Source organism: Podarcis erhardii (assembly GCF_964252035.2).
Source record: "Podarcis erhardii genome assembly, chromosome: 11".
In the NCBI taxonomy this organism is placed as follows: Eukaryota; Metazoa; Chordata; class Lepidosauria; order Squamata; family Lacertidae; genus Podarcis; species Podarcis erhardii.
Genome location: NC_138501.1, coordinates 29,788,913 through 29,814,384, shown reverse-complemented (window position 1 = coordinate 29,814,384; position 25,472 = coordinate 29,788,913). Strand labels below are relative to the sequence as shown.

General features: G+C 38.0%; 1 protein-coding gene across 1 annotated transcript in view; it reads left to right on the top strand.

Moving 5' to 3' along the window:
* MSH3 (mutS homolog 3) overlaps positions 1 to 24,643 on the top strand; it is a gene marked incomplete at its 5' end in the record, with an annotated part of 67,490 nt that extends 42,847 nt beyond the window's left edge. The window contains 12 exons of the mRNA XM_081881180.1: positions 4,843 to 4,975; positions 5,845 to 6,032; positions 6,832 to 7,000; positions 8,658 to 8,722; positions 14,387 to 14,503; positions 17,128 to 17,235; positions 17,512 to 17,626; positions 18,624 to 18,781; positions 21,276 to 21,462; positions 21,974 to 22,103; positions 22,421 to 22,595; positions 24,153 to 24,643. Coding sequence (XP_081737306.1) covers positions 4,843 to 4,975; positions 5,845 to 6,032; positions 6,832 to 7,000; positions 8,658 to 8,722; positions 14,387 to 14,503; positions 17,128 to 17,235; positions 17,512 to 17,626; positions 18,624 to 18,781; positions 21,276 to 21,462; positions 21,974 to 22,103; positions 22,421 to 22,595; positions 24,153 to 24,258 — 1,651 coding nt within the window. The 3' untranslated portion in view covers positions 24,259 to 24,643. The remainder of the gene's footprint in view (positions 1 to 4,842; positions 4,976 to 5,844; positions 6,033 to 6,831; positions 7,001 to 8,657; positions 8,723 to 14,386; positions 14,504 to 17,127; positions 17,236 to 17,511; positions 17,627 to 18,623; positions 18,782 to 21,275; positions 21,463 to 21,973; positions 22,104 to 22,420; positions 22,596 to 24,152) is intronic.
* Positions 24,644 to 25,472: the final 829 nt, after the last annotated feature.

Sequence of the window (25,472 nt, the reverse complement as noted above, 5' to 3'; positions counted from 1 at the left end):
TCTTATACACCATGTAAAATTTAGTGTGTTTTTAGGTTTTGGCTGTTACAAAAAAATGCATTTGCCTGATTCTGCATCCTTTAAACATGCTGGCAGTGTAATAGCATTACTTGCTGTGTTTAATGGAACTCCTTTTTGAATAATATATAGTTGTCATCGACTTTGGCCATACTTAGGTATAAAATAAAAACTCTTCATTGGCTAGGCGCTGGGATGTAACAGATAGTTTTTTTGATTTTAGTGTTGCTGCTTTGTTCTGATTCCATTTTTAGATTTGATGCAGTGTTTTAACAATATTTTATTTGTTTTGATTGTGATGTTCTGTATTGCTAGCCACCCTGTGCTTCCATTGGGAGGAAGGCCAGAACAGAAACATAAGGAAATAAATAAAATGCTTCACTTCTAATGTAGTTGGGTTTTGTTTTGCTTTCTTACAGGGAATCCCATAAGATACTCTTACGGTGTAAATTTATTGAGAATTAACTTCTGCTGTGCCCATTGGGGATCACTCACTACTGTGTCTTACTTACATCTTCATCCTAGGAACTATTTTCAGCTATGCAGTGATTGTTACAATTATAGAAGAGTCAGTGTCTGCCCTTGGCAGTTTAGTTTGATAACAGTTGGAAACAATGGGAGAGACATTCCCCTGTTATAGTACTAGTGGGGAGTGATCACTGGTAGGAGACAAAATTCTACTAGCTGGAAGCATGCAGTTGTTTGTTGTTGTCATTTAACTGAATTTCAGAATTTAGAATTTTATGTAAAATCCTCACCAGTCAGCAGCTTTTTTTCTTTGCAGTAATATATGAATGGAAGTTGAGAAAGCTATGATACCGGCTGATGTGCCTCTTTATCTTTTTTCCTAATCAGTTTGCATTCAGCAGCTTCCTCTCCTGACTTATCATGATGAATGACTGTTGTTGCAACAAAATGTGCTGTAATTGTAGATCAGAATTATTTATGATGATTGCAGCTTTTCATTACGGATGCATTCTACTCAATGGCTCATCTCTCCCTAAGGATTGAGTGTGTATGACTAAAGCCTAATTTAGACCCAGTAGTAATTCTGCTTAGAATTGGATCAACATACAGTAAATACTTTGGAACTAAAACTTTATTTTGGAAAATATGGGAGTGGGACATGAGAGTGAGACAGGGACCATTGTATCAGAGATAGAAGTCATGTGTGAAGTGGTCTAGCTTGATGTCCCAATATTGGGCTAATTGCTCATAAATAGCTTTTCATAATGCTATGGAGAATGGCTACTACAAGTGAAGTATGAATACAACTTTGTATGAAAAATGATCCTGTCTCTTATGCTAGACACTTAAAGATTATCCACAGCTGCAACTGTTTTATATGGCAGAGAAAGGGTAAACATATTCCCAGTTGTAGAGAAATGATTTGATTTCAGAGTTTGACCCCCCCCCAGCACCTCTTTGAACTATCGGTCAATCCCCCTTTCCTCATATCATTCCCTGAAGTGTCATACAGTGAGGAAAAAGAGGAGGAAGACTAAGAGCTGCATTTATCCCTCACTGGTAATTGCAACAATTTTAAAAAATGGTTTCCTAGTACTTTACACAATTTTGCTTATACACTCGATAAGATTACCTGTATTTGGCAAACATTTAAATCCTTCATGTGTACAAATTTGGTTATTTCCTTTTTCAAGGTGATTGTTGCTGAAGTTGCATTTTACTTGTGCAAAACAAAAGCCCTTGATTGCCATTTAACAGATGTGGAGATAGTAGTATGCAGATCTAGTCATCCCTCTAGATGCATTCATGAATATTTTCACTATTGTTTCACAAATATGAAGAGAGCTGTGCCATTATGCCACAAAAAACCCAAAAGGAGCCATTCTAAAATTGCTAGAAATGGGCTGTGGGATATGTAGGATGTTTCAAGTTTTTAATGTTTTACTTAGAAGGTTGAGAGAAGAAAAGAAAACTTCATCCTAGTAATAGTTCTGCAGTTCCTTCAAGAGTCTGTCAGGCTCAAAACTTGATGGGTGTTTTTGCATGGGTTTTTGTTTAACTTTCTCTCACACTTTTGGCATGGACCATATTGTCCCTGTCCCCCAGCCACATGGTTGTTCATACTCAGGGGCTTCCTGACAGAAAAAAGACTGTTGCAGCTTTTTTGCTAAAAGTATATAGAAAGTTTGATCCATCTATCTCAATTGCTGTAAATCTAAATAATATTGTAATGCAAATTGTGTTTGTATAAAATGTAGACAATATAACGTACATGATGCAAGTCGTAGTATAGATAAAAAACAAACTAAAATTCAGATAATAGAATCTGAATATTTAGTTTCTCATAATATTTGTTGTACTGTATTTACAACAGATTGTAGTAGAAGCAAAAATGTTTTAAATGGCCCTTTTACAGTGGCATATTTATCCCATACATAATCCTCTATGGAGTCTTATATTTTATTATTCTTGGGAAAGTGTTTAAAAAACATAGTGAGGTGAAAAAAATAGGTCACTTGATATTGGATGATGTTCTCTTGACCCGGTTTTTAAATATTGAGGATTACAGTAGGCAAAGTGTATGCATGCTTCTTTTGTGTTAGATTACTAGAGCTATAGTAGCACAGCCATATGTGAAAATGATTTAAAGTGCAGATTAACCTTTCGAGGGTAGTGTTTCATCTTTCCTCTGTCGTAGTATGTTTACATTTACTGGTTCATGTTAGTATATTATGTATTCATAAATAGAGTTCATAAACATGTTTTTCCAGTCCCAATGTGTTATATAGTTAGTATTTTTAGATGTATTTATGTTCTCCTTTAAATACCCATTCAAAAACTAGGGGGGGAATGTCTGAAGCCTTTTGACTCAGAGAATGGTCCTCCATTTGAATCATAACAGTCATAGCTTTTTGAAAAGGCCAGCTCAAGTGGAATGCTACCCATAAATGTAATGCCAGATCCTTCAATTTAGAGAGGGGTGTGTGTGTCCTGTATGTTGTATTGGCTCTCCTAATTTCTAGACTGGTACTAAGCTAGCCCCTGATTGCTGGTTTATCCAGACAGATTAGTATAATCAGCTTCACATGGGAGCAAGAAGGGAGAAAAATTGAGAGGAGGGAAAGTGTTGGCATAAAAGAGTGCCAGAAATTCGAATTGGGGGGGGGGAGAGAGATAAAGAGGAAAACAGAGCAGCAGAGGTTTTAATAAAGCAGGGATGAAAACACACAGGGGAAAATGGTACATAGTTTTAAACAACAACAGAGCTTTGAATAGAGCAGGGATGGAGTAAATCTGAAGGGGAGGGGAAAGTGGCAATTTTAAACATGACAGAGCTTTCAGTGGAGCGAGCAGGGGTGACTCTGGGGGTTGGGGAAATGAATGTTTAAAAACAAAGTTTGAGTGCCCCAATAAAGGAGTGGGGGAAAGTGTTAGCTGCTGCATTGTACCCATCTCTGCTATTTCTTCTTGTTAAAATTGGTTTGTTTTTAAAAACTCTTGAGTGTCTCTATATCCCTAAAGGGAAGAACAGGGTAAGGGGGGGGGAGACTGTTTTAAACTTCACCCTCTTCCATTCCCCAGCTGCTTCACGTGTGAGAAATAAAGGATGTGGAGCCCTCAGATACTCCATAATAATGTGCTACAGTATGTTTCACTTCTGGTATCATGTGTTGTCTTCAACATGATGTTCCAGATTCACTGTAGGAATTCAGAAGATGTGCATATATGGGTGTTTGCTTGTTAATAAAATATAACACTCACCAACCGAAAAGTTATCTAACTAAACGAGATAACTGGCAGGATTGCTTTTCAGAGTCTGTTCATCTTAAAGATACAGTAACTTATATCATCATGGTATGTGCACACGCAAAGGGAGATGCAGAATAGGAGACAGGACATTGCATGGAAATAGGGGTGCTCTGTGTGCAAAGGAGAGTTGAGAAAAGAGACTGAAGGTACAAATGGGTGTGCAAGGGAGGTTGCAAAAAACGAGAAGGTTGGAGGTATGGGATTGGGGTTAAAGATGAAAGCAGGGCCATGAAAGAACCTGAAGATCTCCTCCAAACTGCCTGGAGGAGAAAGATGCAGTAGGCTGTGTGTGTGTGTGTGTGTGTGTGTGTGTGCGCGCGCGCGCGCAAGCAAGGGGAGGGTGCACAAAAGGAGGAGGAGACATGGGGGTGAAGATGGAAATGGGTGCAAAGAGGGATTGCAGACTAGAAGAGAGAAGCGGCTTCAGAAATGGGGTTGGGAAAGTGAAATGCAAGCTTAATAGTTGCATGTTGTGTTAAGGGGAAGCTCTAGGGGTTTAATGTGGAGGGAATTGCAGCAGGGGTGTTAGCAGGCAGAGCGAGCAGTGGTACAGACCCTAGTTAACTAATAAAGGATGTCTGTGCTGTGGCCAGTGGGGAATATAAATCCACAGAATAAGGAAAGGTTATTCTGTCTTAAATCTTTTCATTGTAAACTGTTTTCTGATGGTGTTGATGATCTTTTAAGAAACTTGCTGCTTTATGTAACTTTGCCTTCTACAGTGGTACCTCGGGTTAAGTACTTAATTCGTCCCGGAGGTCCGTACTTAACCTGAAACTGTTCTTAACCTGAAGCACCACTTTAGCTAATGGGCCTCCTGCTGCTGCCGCGCCACTGGAGCACAATTTCTGTTCTCATCCTGAAGCAAAGTTCTTAACCTGAGGTACAATTTCTGGGTTAGCGGAGTCTGTAACCTGAAGCATATGTAACCTGAGGTACCACTGTATCTACCCAGCCCACTTAAGTGGGGTGATCCAGACAGGGATCCTGAAATTCTTATATTGCAGAGAACATTCAATCTGTAGTAAAATAATCATTTTTTAACAGTGAAATTAATTCTCGACTTGATGCGGTGTCTGAGGTTCTCCTATCAGAATCGAGTGTCTTTGGCCAAATAAAGCACCTTCTATGTAAGATGCCAGATGTTGAACGAGGACTCTGTAGTATTTATCACAAAAAGGTAAAATAAAAAAAAAGTGAGCTACAAATGATTAATACTATATTCTCTTATATTAAAATATGGTTTGAAACTGGCATTTTTTTCTTGAAATTTAGGTTTAAGATTCATACATTGAAAGGAAGGAGAAAATTTAACCCTACATTAGTAGAAAAATTAACACTGTAAATCTAGTCCCAGGGTCAAATATATACCTGAAATAAAATACCTGGTTACTAAGCATAATACTACCTGCAAGTTGTTGTTTTTTTAAAAAAGCCTTTATTGAGACCCTCCGTTTTCCAGTAAAAAAGAAGAAGCTACAAACAAATCATTGTGGCGAAAGAGTACACAACATCTGTTTTCATTTAATTCAGGCAAGATGGCCCTGAAACACTGCATGGCAATTCACACTTCATTGGTTGAATAAGCTGGCTGACCCAAGGTTTTCATTACCTCCCCCCACCCCGCCGTGTTGCAGTATGTTTGAATTCCACCATTAAGTGGAGGGTTAAATCAGTTTCAATATTAGCAGTGTCTTGAGAAAAGTATTTTGTTCATGTGATTAATACAAAATATGGATTTCCTTCAGTCTTTGCTGAGCAAGTTGCCTCATAATGCTGTAGGTAGTAGGCCTACAGTTTCAGGCTATGCATTAAAATATAAATTAAAATATTATTATAAAATATTATTGACATTCTAATTTATACATTATTAAAACGACACCAATTTGACTGCATCCCATGTATGTAAGTTCCCTTCCCATTGTGATACCAGCAGCAAGTATAATGAGGGTGCATATATTTTCAATGAATGTCCAAAATTGGGAAGAAACTAAGGAACATTAATTTTTAAAACATTAGCCTTGAAGTTACAATTGTTTCTAATTTCAGTGTTCCATTCAAGAGTTCTATCTGGTAGTCAGCACACTCTCTCAGTTGGAAACAGCAATCACAGCACTGGTTCCAGCTATACGTACTCAGGTTCAAGCACCTTTATTACAGAAGAGTCTTTTGGAAATTCCAGAATTGCTTTGTTCAACAAAAAAGTATATAAGCATGCTTAATGAAGCAGCAGCAAAGTAAGTAACAGTGCAGTCTTTCCATGTTTACTCAAAAATAAGCTGTACTGAATTCAATTGGGCTTATTTCCAGGTAAATAGGGTTAGGATTGCAACCTAAATTGTTATATAAGCATGGTACAATAGTCTTATGTAATATTAACAAATGGCTCTAACAGAAGGTCTTGTAATCCTCTGTCCTGGCCATGCTACCTGGACACCACTACTGCTGCCCTGTTGCCCCATCATTTACCCTCAGGCAAAGGTCTTTGAGCCCACTGGTTTTGAAAGTAGCCACCTAGCATAGACACTCAATGTGCAGTTAGTATGGAAAGTGAATATAGAATAAATCCTACTCAACTGAAAGATTGTTCAGTTTCTAAGCTGTCCATTCATTTTTAACCTTGAGCAGTTAGTTTCCTTGAGTGTTTCTTAGTAAGATTTCTTAACCTTCACCATAAGTTCCTGGGGCAGCGAACAATAGTTATACTAATTGGTTTCTTTTTATTATTACATTCTGTACATCAAACGCTATATATCCCAGTTTACAGCATTGCTTTGAAATGTCATAAAGCTACCGTACTTTGACTATAATCCCTGCAAGTGAAACAAAATTGTTTATTTCTTTAGTTTATTTATGCACTTAAAATATTGTTTTTAATCTGAAATGTAATGGAGTTTGTGTGTTAGTATTACATATATTTGGTAGCATATTATTCTTGTTACGAATGTAAATACTGTACTTTTTTTGTTAGTATTAAGGAATGTGTGTACTTTGGGGGGGGGGTCCTATCTTAACTGTTGGATTCTGTATACTTAGAAGTGGAGACAAAACCCAACTGTTCAAGGATCTTGAAGAATTTCCCTTAATAAGAAAGAGGAAGGATGAGATTCAGGAAGTTCACTCTCAGATCCAGTTACACCTTCAGGATATACGAAGAATCCTAAATTGCCCCTCTAAGGATTATGTTACGGTGTCAGGACAAGCAGTAAGTTAAATATTTGCTTCATATTTTTTCTTGTTGTGTTTGCCATCAGTCATATTTTGTTCAAGTGTTCATTTGTCAGCAGACAAAGCTTCAAAGACTAGAACCACCTAAGCTGCTGGGGAATTCATATTTGTTCCCATTGACCTGGGTTAATCAAAAGGGCCTCCCAAGCACTGCATGAAGAGGCACATTACCCACAAGTAGAGAGACTAGTTTATATTAAATTGGGATATTACTGCTGCCTCCTTTCAGTCAGAAAGTACATTCCCCTCCAACAATGATATTGTCCAGTGATCTGACAAATCCAGCCAGTCTCTGCCATATAGCTATTAACAACTTTCACAGATAATGGTTGAGAGAGTATTCTCCAAGAATTTTGTTGGCTTCTTCAAGAGAAATTCATCAGACCAATGTAAGAGTAGCATATAGATTACAAAATTAAAGCTTGCTTGAGCACAGATGATAATAAATTATAATGCAATTGAATTGGTTAATTAGTGAACCCATACAATGTAATAAAGGATTTGGAAACAATAAAAAGACAAAACAAGGGTAAGACTGCCAACCCATCTTCAAAAGTGAGAAAATGATCCTCTTACTCATCTTTAGGTAGGCAGGTTATATGCTGTCAGAATAAATAATGCTTCTGCAAGCTAAACAGCTTAGAAATGTTTTTCCCTGATGTTGTATTGATATGCTAGATAAAAGAACTGAAGTGCATTTTTTGTGAAAGATCATTTGGATTTCTTGCTAGTAGAAAGGTTAATCTTTACCGCTGTTTATGCTGCTTAAATGTTTTGAATGGAACACAAATAGAAGGACAGCAGCTAAATAGTTGATACACAATCCTTTTCAGTCAGTTTGACAAAAGATGTGTGATTTGTATGATGACTACCAAATGCCAAATTATACATAACATTGAATTGCCATATGACTTTGCTACATTGATTTTCCTAGCCCCCATTTCTGAACCGGACACCTGTTTTCCAACCAGTGGGCTGACTTGCAACCAATAGAGCTGCATTAACTCCAAATCATTTTTCCTGCTACTGTCATTCTAATCCGAGATATTAGATACAGTCATATATAAAGAGATTATCTTCTGTTGATAAAGCTTTTTTTTCAAGGGTAAACAAAGAACAAGTGAGATAGATATAAGCTCAGCCTCTGGCTTTTGCATTGAGAATCGTTTTTAAAAGTAGGTAACACTTGATACCCACTTTGCTGCCCTTTGGGCTCCTTTGGAAGAAGGGTGAGATATAAATCCAATAAATAAATAAACACACACACTTTTAGCTGTACAATCTGACATTATAACAGATAAGTTAAACTGTAACATAAGTAGTAACAAGAGGTAGCATGGGAAGAAACTTGACTAGGATATTTTACATAACAATTTGTTGGGCCATCTATTGATGGCTGCAATAATCTCAGTGGCAAGATTTTGGTATTTTGCTGTAAAATATTAGGACTGTGGTATGTTGTAGTTCAAACAAGAGGGTTTGTACAACTTCATTTTTCTTTATGTGAATGCATTATATGTTTGTATCTCGCTTTTCCTCCCAGGAGCCCATAGATTGTGAATTGATGAAGGGTGGGATAGTATGGAATAAATGATAACAATGATAACAATAATAGTAATGCAGAGATATTTTAGTTTCAGATTGAAGTCAAGAACTCACTTTTATCTTCTGTACCATATGATTGGATTAAAGTTAGCAGGTATGTAAAGATAATGTAATTTGCAATATGATTACCATTTTATTTACGTTAATGATGAAGATGATTTGCATGAAAGCACCTTAAAGTTCTGAATGGTGGGGTTGGATGAATGTTTTTAAATACACCTTTGCAAACTATAAATCAGTATCTAATACTCTTAGGTACAGTAATCAGTCTTGGCATCAGCACATGGCAAAGGGGGCATTTCCAGGTTTCTACACATGCCAGTACAGCCCACTAGGGATGTTGCTTTAACTGGTCCTATGGACACAGAGGTCCCCAGCAGTGGCCAGTCATCACTTCAAGCTAACTTCTTGGTTTGCCTGACGGTGGTCAGTTTACTTGTGGTCACTGTGAGTCAGCCTCATTCCTGCTTGCCTGCTGGCTTACTTGGTGGCAGCAGCCCATTGCAGGATCACCACTATCAGGAAAATCTCTGCCCAGTAAGCACTGCATCACAGGAAAGTGGTGAGACAGTTGCCAGCCTCCTGCCATGCTCACTTTGCAGGCTTGTGGACCAGTCAGCACTATAGTGGAGTATTGCCATGAGGAAGGGTGTAAGATGCAGGAGCCATGGGGAGTCTGTTAAGGACCGCTCAAAAGCTGTAGTCAGGCCTAACAGTAATATATCTGTAGGTGCAGTAATTCCATGTATGTCTGCAGTACTTTACTCAGTCACATAATGTAGTCAGATTCCTTACTAAATTCAGGGCTATTTTCCCATCAAAAGAATCTGACATATATTTGGACAGCTGTGTTCTCATCTTAGTTAATACGTTTTTCTACTTTCGTGGAGCTTCCATTTATAATGTGTGGATGTTCATAATGTAACATAAAGTTTAAGGTAGATAAACTGATTTCCTTCTTCCTTTTAGTTTTTATACTGAGAATGCAGTCCTGTCATCTGTTACGTGCAGGTACATCCCATAGACTTCAGTGTGACTTTGCTCACACTAATTCACAGCGAGGAATTAAAATCTTTTATTACTACTTAAATATTTTCCCTTTAAAAATAGTATGTACATCTCATAACAAGTTAAACGTCATAAGCTGAAATGGATCTGATGTTAAAGCAAAAGATAAATATTATAACATACATGATATCTAGTCTTCCGGCTGGTAATTTAATCTAGGACTGAATTAAAGCCTGAGGTATTTCTTTTCTTTTTTTTTAAATAATATTTATTCAAACTTTTCAGAATTACAGAAAAAAAAAATACATAATACGACACAAAAAGCAAGAAAAGAAAAATAAATAAAACAGGAAAATACAGAAAAAAAGAAAAGTACAATCATTAAAAAAGAAAAACAAATTGAATCCCTTACATAATCAATTTCCCTTTACTTATTTTCTTGACCTCCTCACACCTCCCATTTCTGTATTCAAGTTCAAGTTTTTATTTCAGCAAGTCATTTCACCTTATTTTTTTAACTTAATAATTTATTTTAATATGTTATTATTTTACGTTCTCTCTTTCATCCATTTCCTCAGTTCATTTTTGCTTAATCTTCTCATTTAGGTAATTTAGTTTATTTTAAAAACCACTTTTACTTTATCCAATCTTAACTCTCATCCAAACTTATATATCAATATCAATACTTATTCTTAAAACATTTCCCTAAGGTCGACCAGAGTTCCCTTCCACAAATTTCCCAACTCTCATGCAAACAAAAAAAGACAAAAACAAAACAAGTTAGAATTAGGTACCCTTTAAGTTCCCAATTTCTATTCCACCCATACCCCCTTCCCGGTTTCAGTCCCCAACATGTCCATCAGTCTCAAAAAACAATCAGCCTGGAGATCTTACATCCGAGGCTCTTAATTCTCTCTTTTTGATAGTCCTTAATATTAAAAACCAAATCTCGGGGAAGCTCCCACCCAACAGGATCCACATTTCTTCCGGCCAGACCTCCATACTTAAAAGTAAGGCCTATGGGGTATTCCAGATCTTGTTTCATACTCCTTTCAAATCCAAATGACCCCAAAGCTCCAACTTCCACTTGGATCAAATTTGTAATCCTAAGGTCTTCAGATCTCCACAAAAAGAGCTCTCTCCATCTTTCACTTTCCAATTCAGGCCAAACTTTCAACATCAACTTTTTATTTTCTCTTGTTACCATCATGAGAGGCCTTAAATTGCAGCTCTCCTTTAACATCTGCGGGGTTGCGGCTCCCCCTTCCTTTTCTTCAGGGACAACATAAGTCTCCTTCTCCAAATTCTCAAAGCTCTCAAGATTCTGTTTGTCCAGTTAAATAGACTTCCTGTGTCGGATCCTTATCCTTATCCAATTCAATGATGGTGTTTACTGTTGTATCCAAAGTTGTAACACTTGTAGCCAAAACATCAATCTGACCTTGCAACTTTCCCAAGAGAACAAATGCTCTATTCAGTTCAGCCTGGATTTTTCCTCCTCCAGCCATTCTTGTAATGTCCCAAAACTCTCTCTAGGGGAATTTTAGTTCCTTTATGTTCCTTTCAACACAATCCAAAAGTCCAGTTAAATTGTAACAACCCTTCTTTTTTTTTCTTTCCCAAAAGCAAATTGTAACAAATGTAACCAGCAGAAGCAACAGAAACAAAGTCCTCTTTTTACGTCTTGACAGCTAGCTTGACAGCTGTCAAGATATTCTATACTTCATCACCAGGCTCTCGCGGACCACTCCCGGGTCCGGGGGGGGGGTGGCACTTCAGCTCCCAGATTTAATTCTTTTCCTGCTTCTGAATAAAATTTCTTATGGTGCCAAACCATGGAATTAAAGTGTTTTACAAAAAAAAGAAAGAAAAAACTCTCCTCGACCTTAGTTGGCAGGTCCTTTGCTTTAAGTTATTTACAGAGAGGGAAGGCGGACTTCCTGTTTAGACCTTCCCCGATCGTGCCGAATTTAAAAATTTTCCTTTAAAATTCCAATTTCCGTACTACTCACGGGTTGTTGTTTAAAAGTCCGAATGTTCACAAGAAGAGGTCAGCACTCTCCGATAACAGCTGTGCGGCTTCACTCCGCGGGAGAAGCAGTCGACTCTCAGCACCGCGCCGCTCATCCCGTCCCGCTCCGGAGCCTTTAAAAAGGCTCCTTTGCAACTTGGGGGGGCGCAAATGGTGCCCGCTGAGTCCCCACGTTCACAGGCTTCACCCGCCTGTGATTTTTAAAGGGTCCCCGCTTTGCCGTAGCGGTAGGACCCGATCCCGCGGAGCTGGTCCCTCTGAGCCTCAGAGGGAGTCTGCCATTAATCGCTGGCGCTAACCCGGAAGTCCTAAAGCCTGAGGTATTTCACCCAGTCAAACCATCCTCTGGAATTATATTCTTGAAATGTTATGCTAGATCACAAGGGCTTTGTTTACTAATTGTCATTGGACTTCTGTGCTGAATCAGGGTTACCAAAGAAGGGAGGGGATATGTATTTTACACAGTATGCAGTAGAAGCCTATTTCTGAATAAATTTGATTTCTCTAAAGGTCTCTTAGCATAGAATTGATTGATTATTTTGATTTTAAAAAAGAAAATTGAATCTAGGAGTATGTGCTCATATCAAAAGCTCATCAAAATGATAAGAGTACCAATCAAGAAACTATCATGAAAAACAAAAGGTTCTTGATCCATGTGCTGCATGCATTGGGCAATCTTCCCATTTTGTTTCAGTGTCTTGTGTTTGCTGGTTTTGTGTTTCAGAAGCATATATGTAAGTGTAAGCAGATATAAAGAACTCTTTCAGAAGGAGCCTGGTGAATTGTCTGGGAACACCAAATGCTGTAATATTAGTGAAGATAAACAAGCGTAGTCTGGATGAGAAACTGCTGCCCATGTAAGAGCAGGATATACATGTCACAATCAAAGAATGGGGGCAGGGCCAGGGAGCTGTCTCAGGTTCATAACATGCCACCAATGTGAATATCTGCATTGAGTATATTCAAGGCCTGGGTGCCTTGTCACAAGAAATAGGAAATCACTAGTAACTTTCTGTGTCTGTCAGTTAGATTTCAGTGCTGTAGAAAGAAAGGTCAGTTGGTTAGAGTGTGGTGCTGATAAGATCAAGGTTGCAGGTCCGATCCCCCGCATTGCAGGGGGTTGGACTAGATGATCCTCAGGGTCTCTTCCAACTCTAGAATTCTATTCTAAGATTCTATGTTGTGTGTTCTGTTACATGTCAACTTTCAAGGACACAGATTGGAGCATTTTTTCTGGGGGGGGGGGGAAATGAGTAGGAACTCTCCCCCCTGCCCCCGATTCAAAATATAATACAAAAGAACAGTTTTTAGTGGTAGCATAATTATTATTTTTCTCAAATAGAACTGCAACTTGGATTAGAGAGTGTGGAAATAAAAGTAAATGCAAGCTATCTAGATTGCAGCGAGAGACACTATCTTTGGCCTAAAAACAGGTAGAAAAAGGTTTTAAGTTGTTAGTTTAGAAATACTTGAGATGTCTGAAAGGCCTCACTAAACATTACATACAGATCTGTGCAACTGAGCTGGGACAACCGCTCCTTTTTCATTTTGTTTTTGAAAGAGCAGTTTTGAAAAAGCAACAAGAAATAGAGAAATAGTTGAAGAATGATTATCCTTTCTCTTTTGGGAAGTATTGAAACATATGCAGCACTTACTTTCTTAGCAACACTAAGCTTGTTTAACTGCTTTCACAACATAATATGTATATTTTATAGTTTATTTAGAATATGAGATTGTAGTATTTGTACAATTAAGAGGCCATAAAATTAATGAGTCACACTTCAGGGAAAGCCTTCTGAAGCAAAAGTGTTTTCAATAGTTGCCTAAATATCAAAAGACCAGGCAGTTGTCTAAATTTAGGTCATAACTGATTCCAGAGGACTGGAGCTGGAACAGTAAAAGCCCAGTTTCTAATGCATGCTAAATGCACCTCTGGGGAGCATATGGTACTCTCAGCAGTGCCCAATCTGAGGACCCAAGGCTACATTTACTTGGGCTTACACAACAGAACTTGGAATTACTTCCATGTACAAATGTGAAGATTGGGGGGGGGGGGGTTGTTACTGTTTTTTCAAGGACTTAGAAAATGACAACCACCCAACTGAAAACTTGAAAATTTTGGTATCACTGAAAAAGCGCTAATCAAATACTTGGTCATTCTAAATATTGTAGAATGAATTAAATGCTTTTAAGAAGCTCTTATGTAAGAGATTCTACATATGGCTAAACCAGGTAGGTAAACAAGATGGACCAATGCTACATCTTTGTCTAGCATCTCTCTCCATGCAGCCTTCAATACCCATTCCTCTTCATTTCTTTTTATCCTGCTTTCCTGAAAACTCTTAATGTAAAGTTACAGTGCTGTGTAGATTTAGTTGTTGGTACATTGTGTTCACAATAGGTAATTGTGACTGCTTCTCACGTTGCATTTTGACTATAAGAAGGGAAGCTCCATGAAGTAAAAGTGTGTTTTTTGTTGTTTGATGCACAATGGTATGTTTACTGCAAGTAAAGTATTTGAGCAGATATGAGCAGCAACTGCTTTGTCAAGAATATTTCCACTTCAGATAGTATGGATCACTCTCTCTTTCTTTACCTCTGTGCAGAAAAAAATTAATTTGTGTACTGGTCCTAAAAAAAGAACTGGTCTGATTTTTGCATATTGCTACATAACTGATTGCTTAGTAACCTTGATTTCCTATTTGGTTTTCTCTATAGCACAAAAGCAGTCAGCCGCTTCCACACTCCTTTTATTGTAGAAAATTACAGGCATTTGAATCAGCTACGTGAGCAGCTAGTCCTTGACTGCAGTGCTGAATGGCTACGCTTTTTAGAGTGAGTTTACAAATTCAGTTTTTTCTATTGAAATAAGATTATAAAGTAAGTTACAAAATATAACTACAAAGCTTACAATTTGTATTATTATTATTATTGAAGCGTCTGATGTGTAGTTTGCCTTGCTTATAGGCTTACCTGAACTTCGAAAGGTGGTTATATTTAAAATAGAGGCAGTACTTTAGAACTGCCATGACCCATTTGAGTACTTCTATCACATTTTACAGTTTTTATAAAGTAAGTAAAGGGTAGCCTAATTGGTCATAGGAACACCAGAAGCTGCTTTATAAGTCAGACCAGGCTTCCTCAACCTCGGCCTTCCTGATGTTTTTGGACTACAACACCCATGATCCCTAGCTAGCAGGACCAGTGGTCAGGGATGATGGGAATTGTAGTCTCAAAACATCTGGAGGGCTGAGGTTGAGGAAGCCTGAGTCAGACCATTGGTTCATCTAGCCTAGCATTTTCTACATTGACTGACATCACCCCTCTAGAATTTCAGGTAGATGATGGAGTTTGAACCTGGAAACTTCTGTATATGTGAGCTACAGCCCTTCTTGAGATGATCCACCTGAAATAGATGCTAGTGTGTCTCTAGTTACAGCAGTGAACTCTAGTAACCTAAGATAATCAACAGAATTACACCAAAATAGGACTGTCCCTAAGGAGTGCAGGATCCAGAGCAGATTACACTATGTGTACCCCTTCATGTCCTTCCTGTCTCTGCTGTTGTTCCTCTTCATTGTAGTGGGGGATCTCTTCCTCTCCCCAGCTTACTTTTTGCTGGTAATGGAGAGGGTTTGCCACTACTTTAGCAGACGTGATCTTCCCCCTACCTCCTTACATTTTTTTCTCTTGTTGCTGCTGTTGCAGTGGCAGTGCTGGCAAAGCCCTCCACCTCCCCCCTTCCTGCCTTTCTCTAGAAAGGGCAGAGGTAGAAAGCCTTCCCAGGCAGATGGGGGGGGCAGTGGCGCTGTTGGCCATGGGCACTAACTGTGGGGCTCCGAGCCGTTGTCCCTCTTTGCCTCCTGACGAACAACACAATAGCACAATAGCAAAGTCAAAAGAACTTCCAGCTTAAGAATGTGACATTTCTCTAGCAAAAGACTTTTAGAATGTCATTAGGAAATTTTTTATTTTGTTTTGACCATGGCAGACCAACACGGCTACCTATCTGTAACTGAAATTAGGAAATTAATTATAGTGACAGACTGTCCGCCTCTTTCCACCAATGGCACTGTTTTACCCAGACAATTTCTACAACAGTTGAAGAAAAACAGCAGCTATGCCTCAGGACCATCACTCATGTATTGCTGGCAACACTTAACATATTCTTCCCCCCTAATGGCAGAGAGGAGCTGCCAGAAGAGCTGGGTAACACAGCTCTACCTTAGCACAGAGTGCTGCAGATCAATATGAGGTAGGTTCTGCTCTTGAACAAAATCTGCAATGGTACAAAGTCCGTTAGAGAAGAAAGCAAAATAAAAAAATTCCTTCCAGTAGCACCTTAAAGACCAACTAAGTTAGTTCTTGGTATGAGCTTTCGTGTGCATGCACACTTTAGAAGTGTGCATGCACACGAAAGCTCATACCAAGAACTAACTTAGTTGGTCTTTAAGGTGCTACTGGAAGGAATTTTTTTATTTTGTTTTGACTATGGCAGACCAAGATGGCTACCTATCTGTAAAGAGAAGAAAGCATGAGGCACTGGTATGGTGGGGTGTTGCCATTCCAACAGCCGTGTTGCTCCTGCTTACCTGGATTGGGCAGGGTGTGTGTGTCAAGGCTGCAGCTGAGCCAGGGCTGTGTGGGTGCACTGGCAAGAGTGCAGGATTGGCTCCACTGATGCACCCACACAGCCCTGACTCAACCACTGCTTTGCCAGATATTCCTACTCCTGCTTTCTTGCCTAACAAATGGAAAGTTTAGGCAATCTTTAGTATGTAAGTCTGCAGGCAGGGCCTGTTGTCCCTTTTAGTTTGTGTATAGCGTCTACCATCAATCACTTGGCTTGACATGCTACAAAAGAAGAATGTGTCACCTGATATCACTAATGTCTTGCAGTAGTAATTCATAAGAGGAGGGCAAATATTTATTTTAATGCGATAAATTGTTCATCTTTTGGCAGTCCTGATTGCACTGTTAATATACCCTTACACATGGTCTAATTTAATTTTGTTTGTCCTTTAAAGAATAGTGCCAACCAGGGTGTTTTCTCTCTCTGTCTCTGCCTGTGTGTGAGTGAGACAGAGACAGACAGACAGACACACACACACACACACACAGAGAGAGAGAGAGAGAGAGAGAGAGAGAACGAACGAGAGAGAGAGAGAGAGAGAGAGAGAGAGAGAGAGAACTCTTCTTGGTACAGAGTACCAGCACCTTTTTTTTTCTGCCCATGGCAGCCATTTTTTGCTGACACCCACTGCACATATATGAGTACCAGCATCTCTTTTTTATTTTCAGTTTTACCCCAAAAAAGTGCTGGTCCAAACCTTTATATAGGAACTTTATATAGCAATATTTTAAAAGACTATCCTGTGCTGCCACTTAGTTCAACATTTTATTCATATTAATATTTTATTCATGTCTTTCTCCCCCCCCCCCCATTTACCTCTGTATAGTGATTTTAACGACCATTACTACACAATATCTAAAGCTGTGGGTCACCTAGCAACTGTGGACTGTATATTTTCCCTGGCTGAGGTTGCCAAACAAGGAGACTACTGCAGGTAATCACTGTCTAAACAACGGTAGAATATTACCGTTAGCTTTGTTGATTTTTTTCACTAGACTACAAAAACGAGTACTGTCAAACGTATGTTTGTCATATTTGAGGACACATAGTGATGCTTTAAAAGATTAGACAGTGTAGTTTCTGGGTAGGATGGATTGATTTACATTTCCTGTAGATTGTGGCCTGATTGATTCAGTTTCAGAAAAGCAAGAGTCTGGTTTCAGATGCCTCACCCCAAACTCCATCCGCTGTAACATAATTTTCTTTTCAGACCTGTCATAAAAGATGGAAGGTCAGAGATAATGATAAAAAATGGGAAGCACCCTGTGATTGATGTGTTATTGGGAGAGCAAGAGCAGTATGTTCCAAATGATACACATTTATCAGTAAGTATGGTATAGGGAATCAAAATATATCATGACACCATGTTTTTGGTGTGGATTAGCCCCCTAACACCCCCCCCCATAGACTAAAAAGACACTGAAAATGGTTTCTTGATTTCCTACTGTGCTTGGACTTTCAAAAAGGTTTTGACTGGGTACTAAGTACGGTAAGCTTAACTGTCATGGAATAAGAGGAGGGGTCCTTCTGTGGGCCAGGAATTGGTTAAGTAGCAGGAAGCAGAGATTAGGAATAAGTGGGCTACAGGCATCTCCCTGTTTATGCAGGGGTTATGTTCTGAGACACCACATGTGTTGGTGAAATCGTGTAGAATTGAAACCTATTGAAAAAGCAAATAGGGGATAGCTCAGTGTGTGGCAGCTATTTCATGCTAGGGATCATTGGGAAAGGAATTGAAAATACAGTAAAACTGCTAATATCAAAATGCCATTATACAAATCTATGATGTGGCTGCATTTGGAATACTGTGCACAGTTCTCTAGACCATTTACAGTGTGAGAAACTGAAAGTAGCCTGCAGTGACGTGAGAGACAAATGGTATCATTCCCCTACAGTGAGAATCCAACTTAGCATGGAACTTAACCCTTCCTGGGTGGAGGAGAGGAGGAAGTCATTTTTGTCTCAGGTGACAGCTGAGGTGTGGGTCATGCCTGATATTTTTATGTCATATGTATGTCTCTCCCAGTTTGCTACCTTTTGACATTGATTGCCAGAAGACCTATTGGTACTACATTATTATGATTGAACAGCTGGTTTTGTGTGGAGTGTCTTTATGTCTTTAATATGTATCTGGGAAGTGTGGAATGGGGATGCCAGGGGTAGCTTGACCACAGTTGTTTATGCATTAAAACCTCAAGGTTGGATTACTGCAGTGTGCTCTGGGTGGGTCTACCCTTGACATTGGTCCAGAGGTTGCAGTCCTGGAACTGTTAAATTACCTGCTTCTGAAAAGTATTTTAATGATAGTTTCCCTTTCTCCAGGAAGACGGTCAAAGGGTAATGATAATTACTGGACCTAACATGGGTGGAAAGAGCTCTTACATAAAGCAGGTTGCATTGATCACAGTCATGGCACAAATTGGTTCCTATGTACCAGCTGAGGAAGCAAGAATTGGTGTTGTGACTGGTATATTTACCAGGTGAGATGTCAAAGCTTCATGTTTTAAAGATAAGTAATCTTGTAAATTATAATTTCACTTCATAAGACATTTCTCTTAAAATATCATTTGTGTGTGCTGATTGGCTCAGTGTATAGCTTCGTTCTTGAAATGAAGAGCAAGTTTCTAGCTCTCAAGGTCACTGGAAAAGTTTGGAAATATGAAGATGGGTTATGCTTAAAGGCTCAGATTCCACATTGGGCTGTGTATCCTCTACCTACCTAGGGAACACATTTATTTACTTATCATGTCTCCTCCTTTTCATGGCCACATGTTTCTGTCTCCCGTTTACATCTCATCATTTCATCTGTTTTGTGGGATGGTCCTATTTCCTGTGAGAGTTACCTTGTGGTAGCTGGAAATTGTCACCAAAGATTCCTAATGACCCAGTTCAACACTCAGTTAGATCTTTGAGCCATTTTTAACTCCCCAATCAGGAATGGATTTGTGATTATGTGTAAAATCAGCTTGCAGCCAACTTAATTCATTGTTTGAAAGTAATTTAACAGTAACTGCTAAAGTGATGTCCTTGACACAACTGCCCACCTCATCAGATTCCAGGATGTTTTAATTACATGACATTTCTGTCTGTAATGATCTTAAGGAGTATGCAGGTTCTCTCATGACCAGTGTGCTAAGCAATTCAGACCTGCTTACATAATTCCCTGCTGCATGATGCAGCAATTTGCTTTGAAACTAGGATTTCCTTAAATGCTGTTTGTTTTCAGAGTTTCAGTTTATGAAGTTGCTCATGATTATTGCTGAAAATTCATATTAATAATTTAGGGTTATAGCAGGTAATCATTTCCCCCCTTTGTGCTTTGATGTGTCCATTGAGTGTATTTTCTTGTACAGGCTATCTAATCTAAATGTAGAAGTCAATTAAACAATGCTGCCCCTGTTGCACATCATCTAATGGGATCAAAAACATTCTGGCAGCAGTGATATACCTCTTTTGTAACTTCAATAAAAACGAAGCATATTTTTATGTCTGATAGGTGCAGACAAAAAATCTGAAAGATGTGTTTGGTTTTTTAAATTGTCTATTGAATTTAAAGTTTGATAATTGTACAAAATGCTTTATTCTCTGGAATGTGATTTAGTTGGCTCAGGAGTTATTGAATTGTTTCCAGATAGAATTTGCTCTGTGCAGATGAGTCTCTTATCAACACTTGAAATAAGTAATTAAATTGGATCTCTGCACAATTTGCAATGTGCAACTGTATTGCTGCATGTGTAAGAGTGGGGAGAGATGAAAAATTATAATAATTTGGGTGACATGGGACCTCATCTGCTACATGTATTACTAATAATTGACTAGAGACCTGGAAGAACAACCATAATCTGGGAAAACATACAATATTTTGGAGTAAATTAATACTAGAAAATACCTTTTTTTACTTCTTTGGAATTACCGGTAACTAAAAGAAAAACTATGAAGTATTAACAAATTGGTTGTCGTCGAGTAGCATACTAACTGAAGACATGCCTAGAATTTGCTGGGGATTGACTTCCAGTGCCTTGTGGTGGTGGCAAATTGGTTGTCTTAGCAGCAGTGAACTAACACATACATCATTCCTGAAGTACCTTTGCCAGCAAAGTTATTTTCAAGTGCCCATTTTTTTTAAAATGCTTTTAAACACAGAGCAAGTAATAAGAGTATATTAGTGATGAGGATTAAATGTATTTATTCTAAGTAATATTGTACCTTGGTGCTATATACAATAGATGCCAAAAGCAAGTTCATTTCTTATCTAATGGTTTTTGTGTATCATTTGGACCACTTATCACTGTTGGACCAGAGTAGAATTGTTATTTATCATGGACAAAAGAGATTTGTTTTTACAGCTGCTCCTGAAAATAGCTAAAAGATAAAGGCCACTTCTGCTAAGGAAGTCCTGGGAAAAAACTTTCCATGAATGTAATTAGTTTAACAAATGGTTAGGGTGCAACACATGCGGCAGTATACATCTGCATTGTTGTCTAGATGTTCATGTAGTTTCCAGTGAAGTATCAAGCATAACTAAATATTTTAAACCTTCAGTACGAAAAGTTTGTCAAAACATATCCTGGCTCAAAAAAGTATTTATTTAACAAAATTTATATGATTGTAAGAAAACATCCAGGCAGTTTGCAAAAATATAAAACAAAATATTAAAATTAATTGCAGGAAGAGAACATACATCTTGTTTTCTTGCAATAAATATTTGAAGACCATGGGATGATATTCAACTAAGTTTTACTCAGAGTAGACCCATTGAAATTAATAAACACTTTTATATTTTGGAGTTTTTTCTTGTGTACTTCAGTAACCAGATAATATTCTTATGTACAGCAAAATTACGTAATAGAAGTTCAGATGATTTTTACTCATTCTTTATGCATTTTTTATTTTAAAAACTTCCTGATGTGCTTCCTGGTTTTCTAATTTGTATTATTTTCTAATAATACTGAACAATTTTGTTTTATTTTGCAGAATGGGTGCCACAGACAACATATTCAAAGGTCAAAGCACATTTATGGAAGAACTGACAGAAACAGCTGATATAATTACTAAAGCAACTTCCAATTCACTAGTAATTTTGGATGAACTGGGGAGAGGAACTAGCACACATGATGGAATTGCAATTGCTTATGCTACCCTGGAATACTTTATTAGAGATGTAAGTGCATTATCTGTCCCTTTGAATGATCTAAGTCAGAGCTTTTCAAACTGTGTGTTGTGACACGTTAGTGTGAAGTGTGAACACTCCCCATGATCCCCAGGGGCTGGAAAGGGGTTAGTTTAACCTCTGGTTTGCTAGTAAAGCTGAATTACTGTGTTGCGAAATGATGCATGTCTAAAAAGTGTTTCACCAACATTAAAAGTTTAGAAGGCTTTAAGTTGTAAAAATGAGTTGTCCCCAGATGATTATCTCAGTGCACCTTCTCTAGAAACAGATTCTGTGGAGCTGGTCCAGGATACAGTTATCAGCAGTAACAAAAGCCACAGAGCGATTGAGAAGGAGCAGGGTTCACACCTTGTCCCATTCTTGATAAAGACCATCTGTCAAGAAAACTAAGGCTTATTCAGTCAAATGACTAGGACTGAACCCAGTTGCCTCTTCCCCCCCTCACCTTCTCTAAATAGGAAGTATGCATATTTTAAAGCCTTAATATATTTTATTTCTCTAGGTTGGTTCATTGACACTGTTTGTCACCCATTATCCTCCAGTGTGTGAATTAGAAAGGGCCTACCTGAGACAAGTTGGGAATTACCATATGGCTTTTCTGGTGAATGAAGATGATCGTGAACAAGAAAGGGGTATGATATCAAATTTAGATACATATACATATACATATACATATATGAATATACATTTCACATATCACACCTTTCTTCCAAGGAGCTCAAGGTGGCATACTTCTTACCTTTTTATCCTCACCACAACCATGTGGGGTTGGTTAAGCTGTGAAAGGTCACCCAGCGAATGTGACTAAAACGATTGAAAAGCTAGCGCAGTGTGGTGGTTGACTTGAAGGAAGATTTCCAGGTTTTTGAGATGAATAAAATATAAACCATATTGAACTCAATTATGATATCTTCATACAAATGTATGTTTTTGTTTTTTGTTTTCCTAGGATCTGACGGTGAAGAAAATCCTGAATTTGTCACTTTCCTTTATCAAATAACAAGGGAAGTTGCCACAAAGAGTTATGGGCTAAACGTTGCTAAACTAGCAGATGTTCCTGATGAAATTCTTAAAAAGGCAGCTCGCAAATCAAAAGAACTAGAGAGATTAGAGAATATGAAAAGGTTAGAGAATGGATTGATTGACATCTTAGTAATAAAACTTTCACATATATCATCTGGGAGAGCCTTTCTGAGCAGCCATAAAAAGTAGATTTAAAAGATTTTCAAGAGGTGCCTAAATGCTTAATTACATTAACGTCATTACCACCTACAGTCTGAGTAGCTAAACGTGAATTCTATTAATGAAAAAACTTCTTTAGGGAACTGTATGTTTTTCTTTAACAATTGTGATGACTGCTCATTAATGGCCTCATGTAGCAAAAATGACCTGATACAACCAAAACCAGTCACGGCATGGCTCAGGGTCCATACTAGCCATGTCAACAGAGTGCTAAAGTCATTTCTTCAACCCTTTAGCACATGTCTTAAACAGCTATAGGGGTAATATGGAAGTCTCGCTTTAAATATAACATTTATATTTTGAATTGAGGATTCAGAAATGTAAGTGAAATACTTCTGGGACTGAGGACTCTTCCAGATGGGCTCCTGTTCATTAAACAGTGATGTGGTATCACCTCCCTGTAAATGTTTGCAAACAATCAGGGTGTGCGCTCCTAAAAGACTTCTAAAAAGTAATCAAAAATAAATTACTAGTGCATCTTAAAAAAAGGTCCCAACAAGTACTGTTCATTACTGCTTTAAAGGGCATGGGCAAGATGGAACTGTTAAACACATGCTTCATTCCTTCTTTCATACATTTGAAACACTATTTAAATTTGGTCAATGCTTTCTTGACACCCTAAGTAACTTGATAGTTTTGGTAATAATTCACTATTAAAAAAAGATTAAACTGTTTACCATTTGCAAACTTGAAAGGGGAAGAAAATTTAGGATCACAATTTTTATGGCCCTAATGCAGGGGTTGCCAGTTGGGTGCTTATGGGCACATATGTGCTCCCACAAATGGCCTTCCTGATTGGCTACATGGCCCCCTCTTTTTGCTGAAATTAGACTTAAAAGAAGCATTGTTTCTGGCCAGTAGAATGGGTTGCAGTGTGTGCTTGGTTGTGGGCCAACAGCAATTCAGTTTGCAGGTGTGTCCATGCATCCAAAAATATTGGCGTCTCCTGCCCTAATGTTTTCAAAAATTTGCTTTTGTCTTCTGAATAACCCCAGGGTAGTATATTGCACTTTTTATTGTAGGAATTAGATATTAATTCTAGTATCTTCTGTGTGAAAATTCACACAATAGTAGGAAGTGAGGATAAAATAAATATTTCTCCAGTGTGTGGGATTCCACATTGGCACACATGTATGGGACAGGCTGGATTATGCTTTCACTTTAAGTAATAATACTTTCTGCAGTAAAAAATATAGATATGTGTTTTTAACATAGTTTTCATTTCAGTTAAAGTATTCTAGTGGATTCCCCCCATGTTCTTTTCTTTCCACACCACCATTGTGACATCAAATGTAAACGCATTCATAATACTTTGTCTAGTTAGAAAAATCAGCCTTGCCTTTCTTCATCTAATTCTTCTTTACTGAGATATTTAAATACTAATGAACTGAACATTTAATGAAGTTCTAACACTGAACTTGGTGTTTGTTTGCTTTTAGAAAAAGGCTGATGACCTTTGTTAAAATATGGAATACTACCGATTCTGGAGAACTGCAAAGATGGAAAAGTATGTGCGAAACAGATAATGATTTCAGCCAACTTTAAAGATTCCTTAAAACCTGCCAATAGAAAATGGAAATAGCATAGAAGATTTAAATTAATTTATTATACAAAGCTATATATTCATGCAGTGAAATTTCAAATCATAGGTGTGTATCTGATGAATGGGTGGTTCACATGGACATTTTTTTCATTTCATTCATGCAAACTGTCTCCAGTGATGTAGTTATGTGGAGTAGCATACTATGTGCCAGATAAGTAGAAAACATCAGAGAAACAGAGAAACAGACAGGTAACCACATAGTACCTGTATGTTTCTTTCCCATAGGATAAAAAAGTCTGGCAGGAATTTAGTTTTGGAACCCGCACGTGAGTAGGTGGGTTATTAAGCATCATTCTCCCAATGCTGTGGCCAGATTCAGTTTGGGAGGTGCCACATTACTTAGAGATGTAAACTAGCATAGCTACTGCAGCCGTGAAAATCGCTACAGAATGAACCATTTACATGGTGCCTTCTTGACAAGATCATGGGCACATAACACGGGCAAAATCATGTAAAGAAAAATCTAGCCGAAATGGGCCCATGTGAAATGGTTCATTGATTCAAATGCAGTTGATATTTTGTAAGCTCCAGTTGTTTTTTCAAACTGCTGTCTGGTGGGTTTTTCCACTGAAGTGCAAGTATTTTGTTAAATTTGCCCATATTATGTTTCCCAAACTTTATCAACATTATCTCCAAACTGTACTTTATTTAAAATACTGAAAAATGCTTTTTATAGTTTGATGATCTTAACTAATTTCAGATGGAAAACATGAAAATCATGTTTATAAATTACAGGAAAACATTTGTATTAAATAAAATGATGATTTTAAAAGGATACATTGATTTCTATTAATGTTACAATGACTGAACAGTATGATTTAGCAGATGTTGAATAATTATGTTTACTATCAATTCAGTAATACAGAATAATATTTCATGATGCTTATTTTTTGAATGATGTGAGTAGTTTCTTGCTGACATTTGTCCTGATGCATTCCCACAGAATATACTGAAAATATTCAATGTATGTGCATCTCTCTTTATGCTCTTGAAATGCCCATGATATCTTGATAAAAATAGTACAGTGGTGCCTCGCAAGACGAAATTAATTCGTTCCGCGAGTTGCTTCGTCTTGCGATTTTTTCGTCTTGCAGAGCGCGGATTCCCTGGGTATTAACGGTTTTACGAAAAAGGAAGCAAACCCGCAAGACGTTTT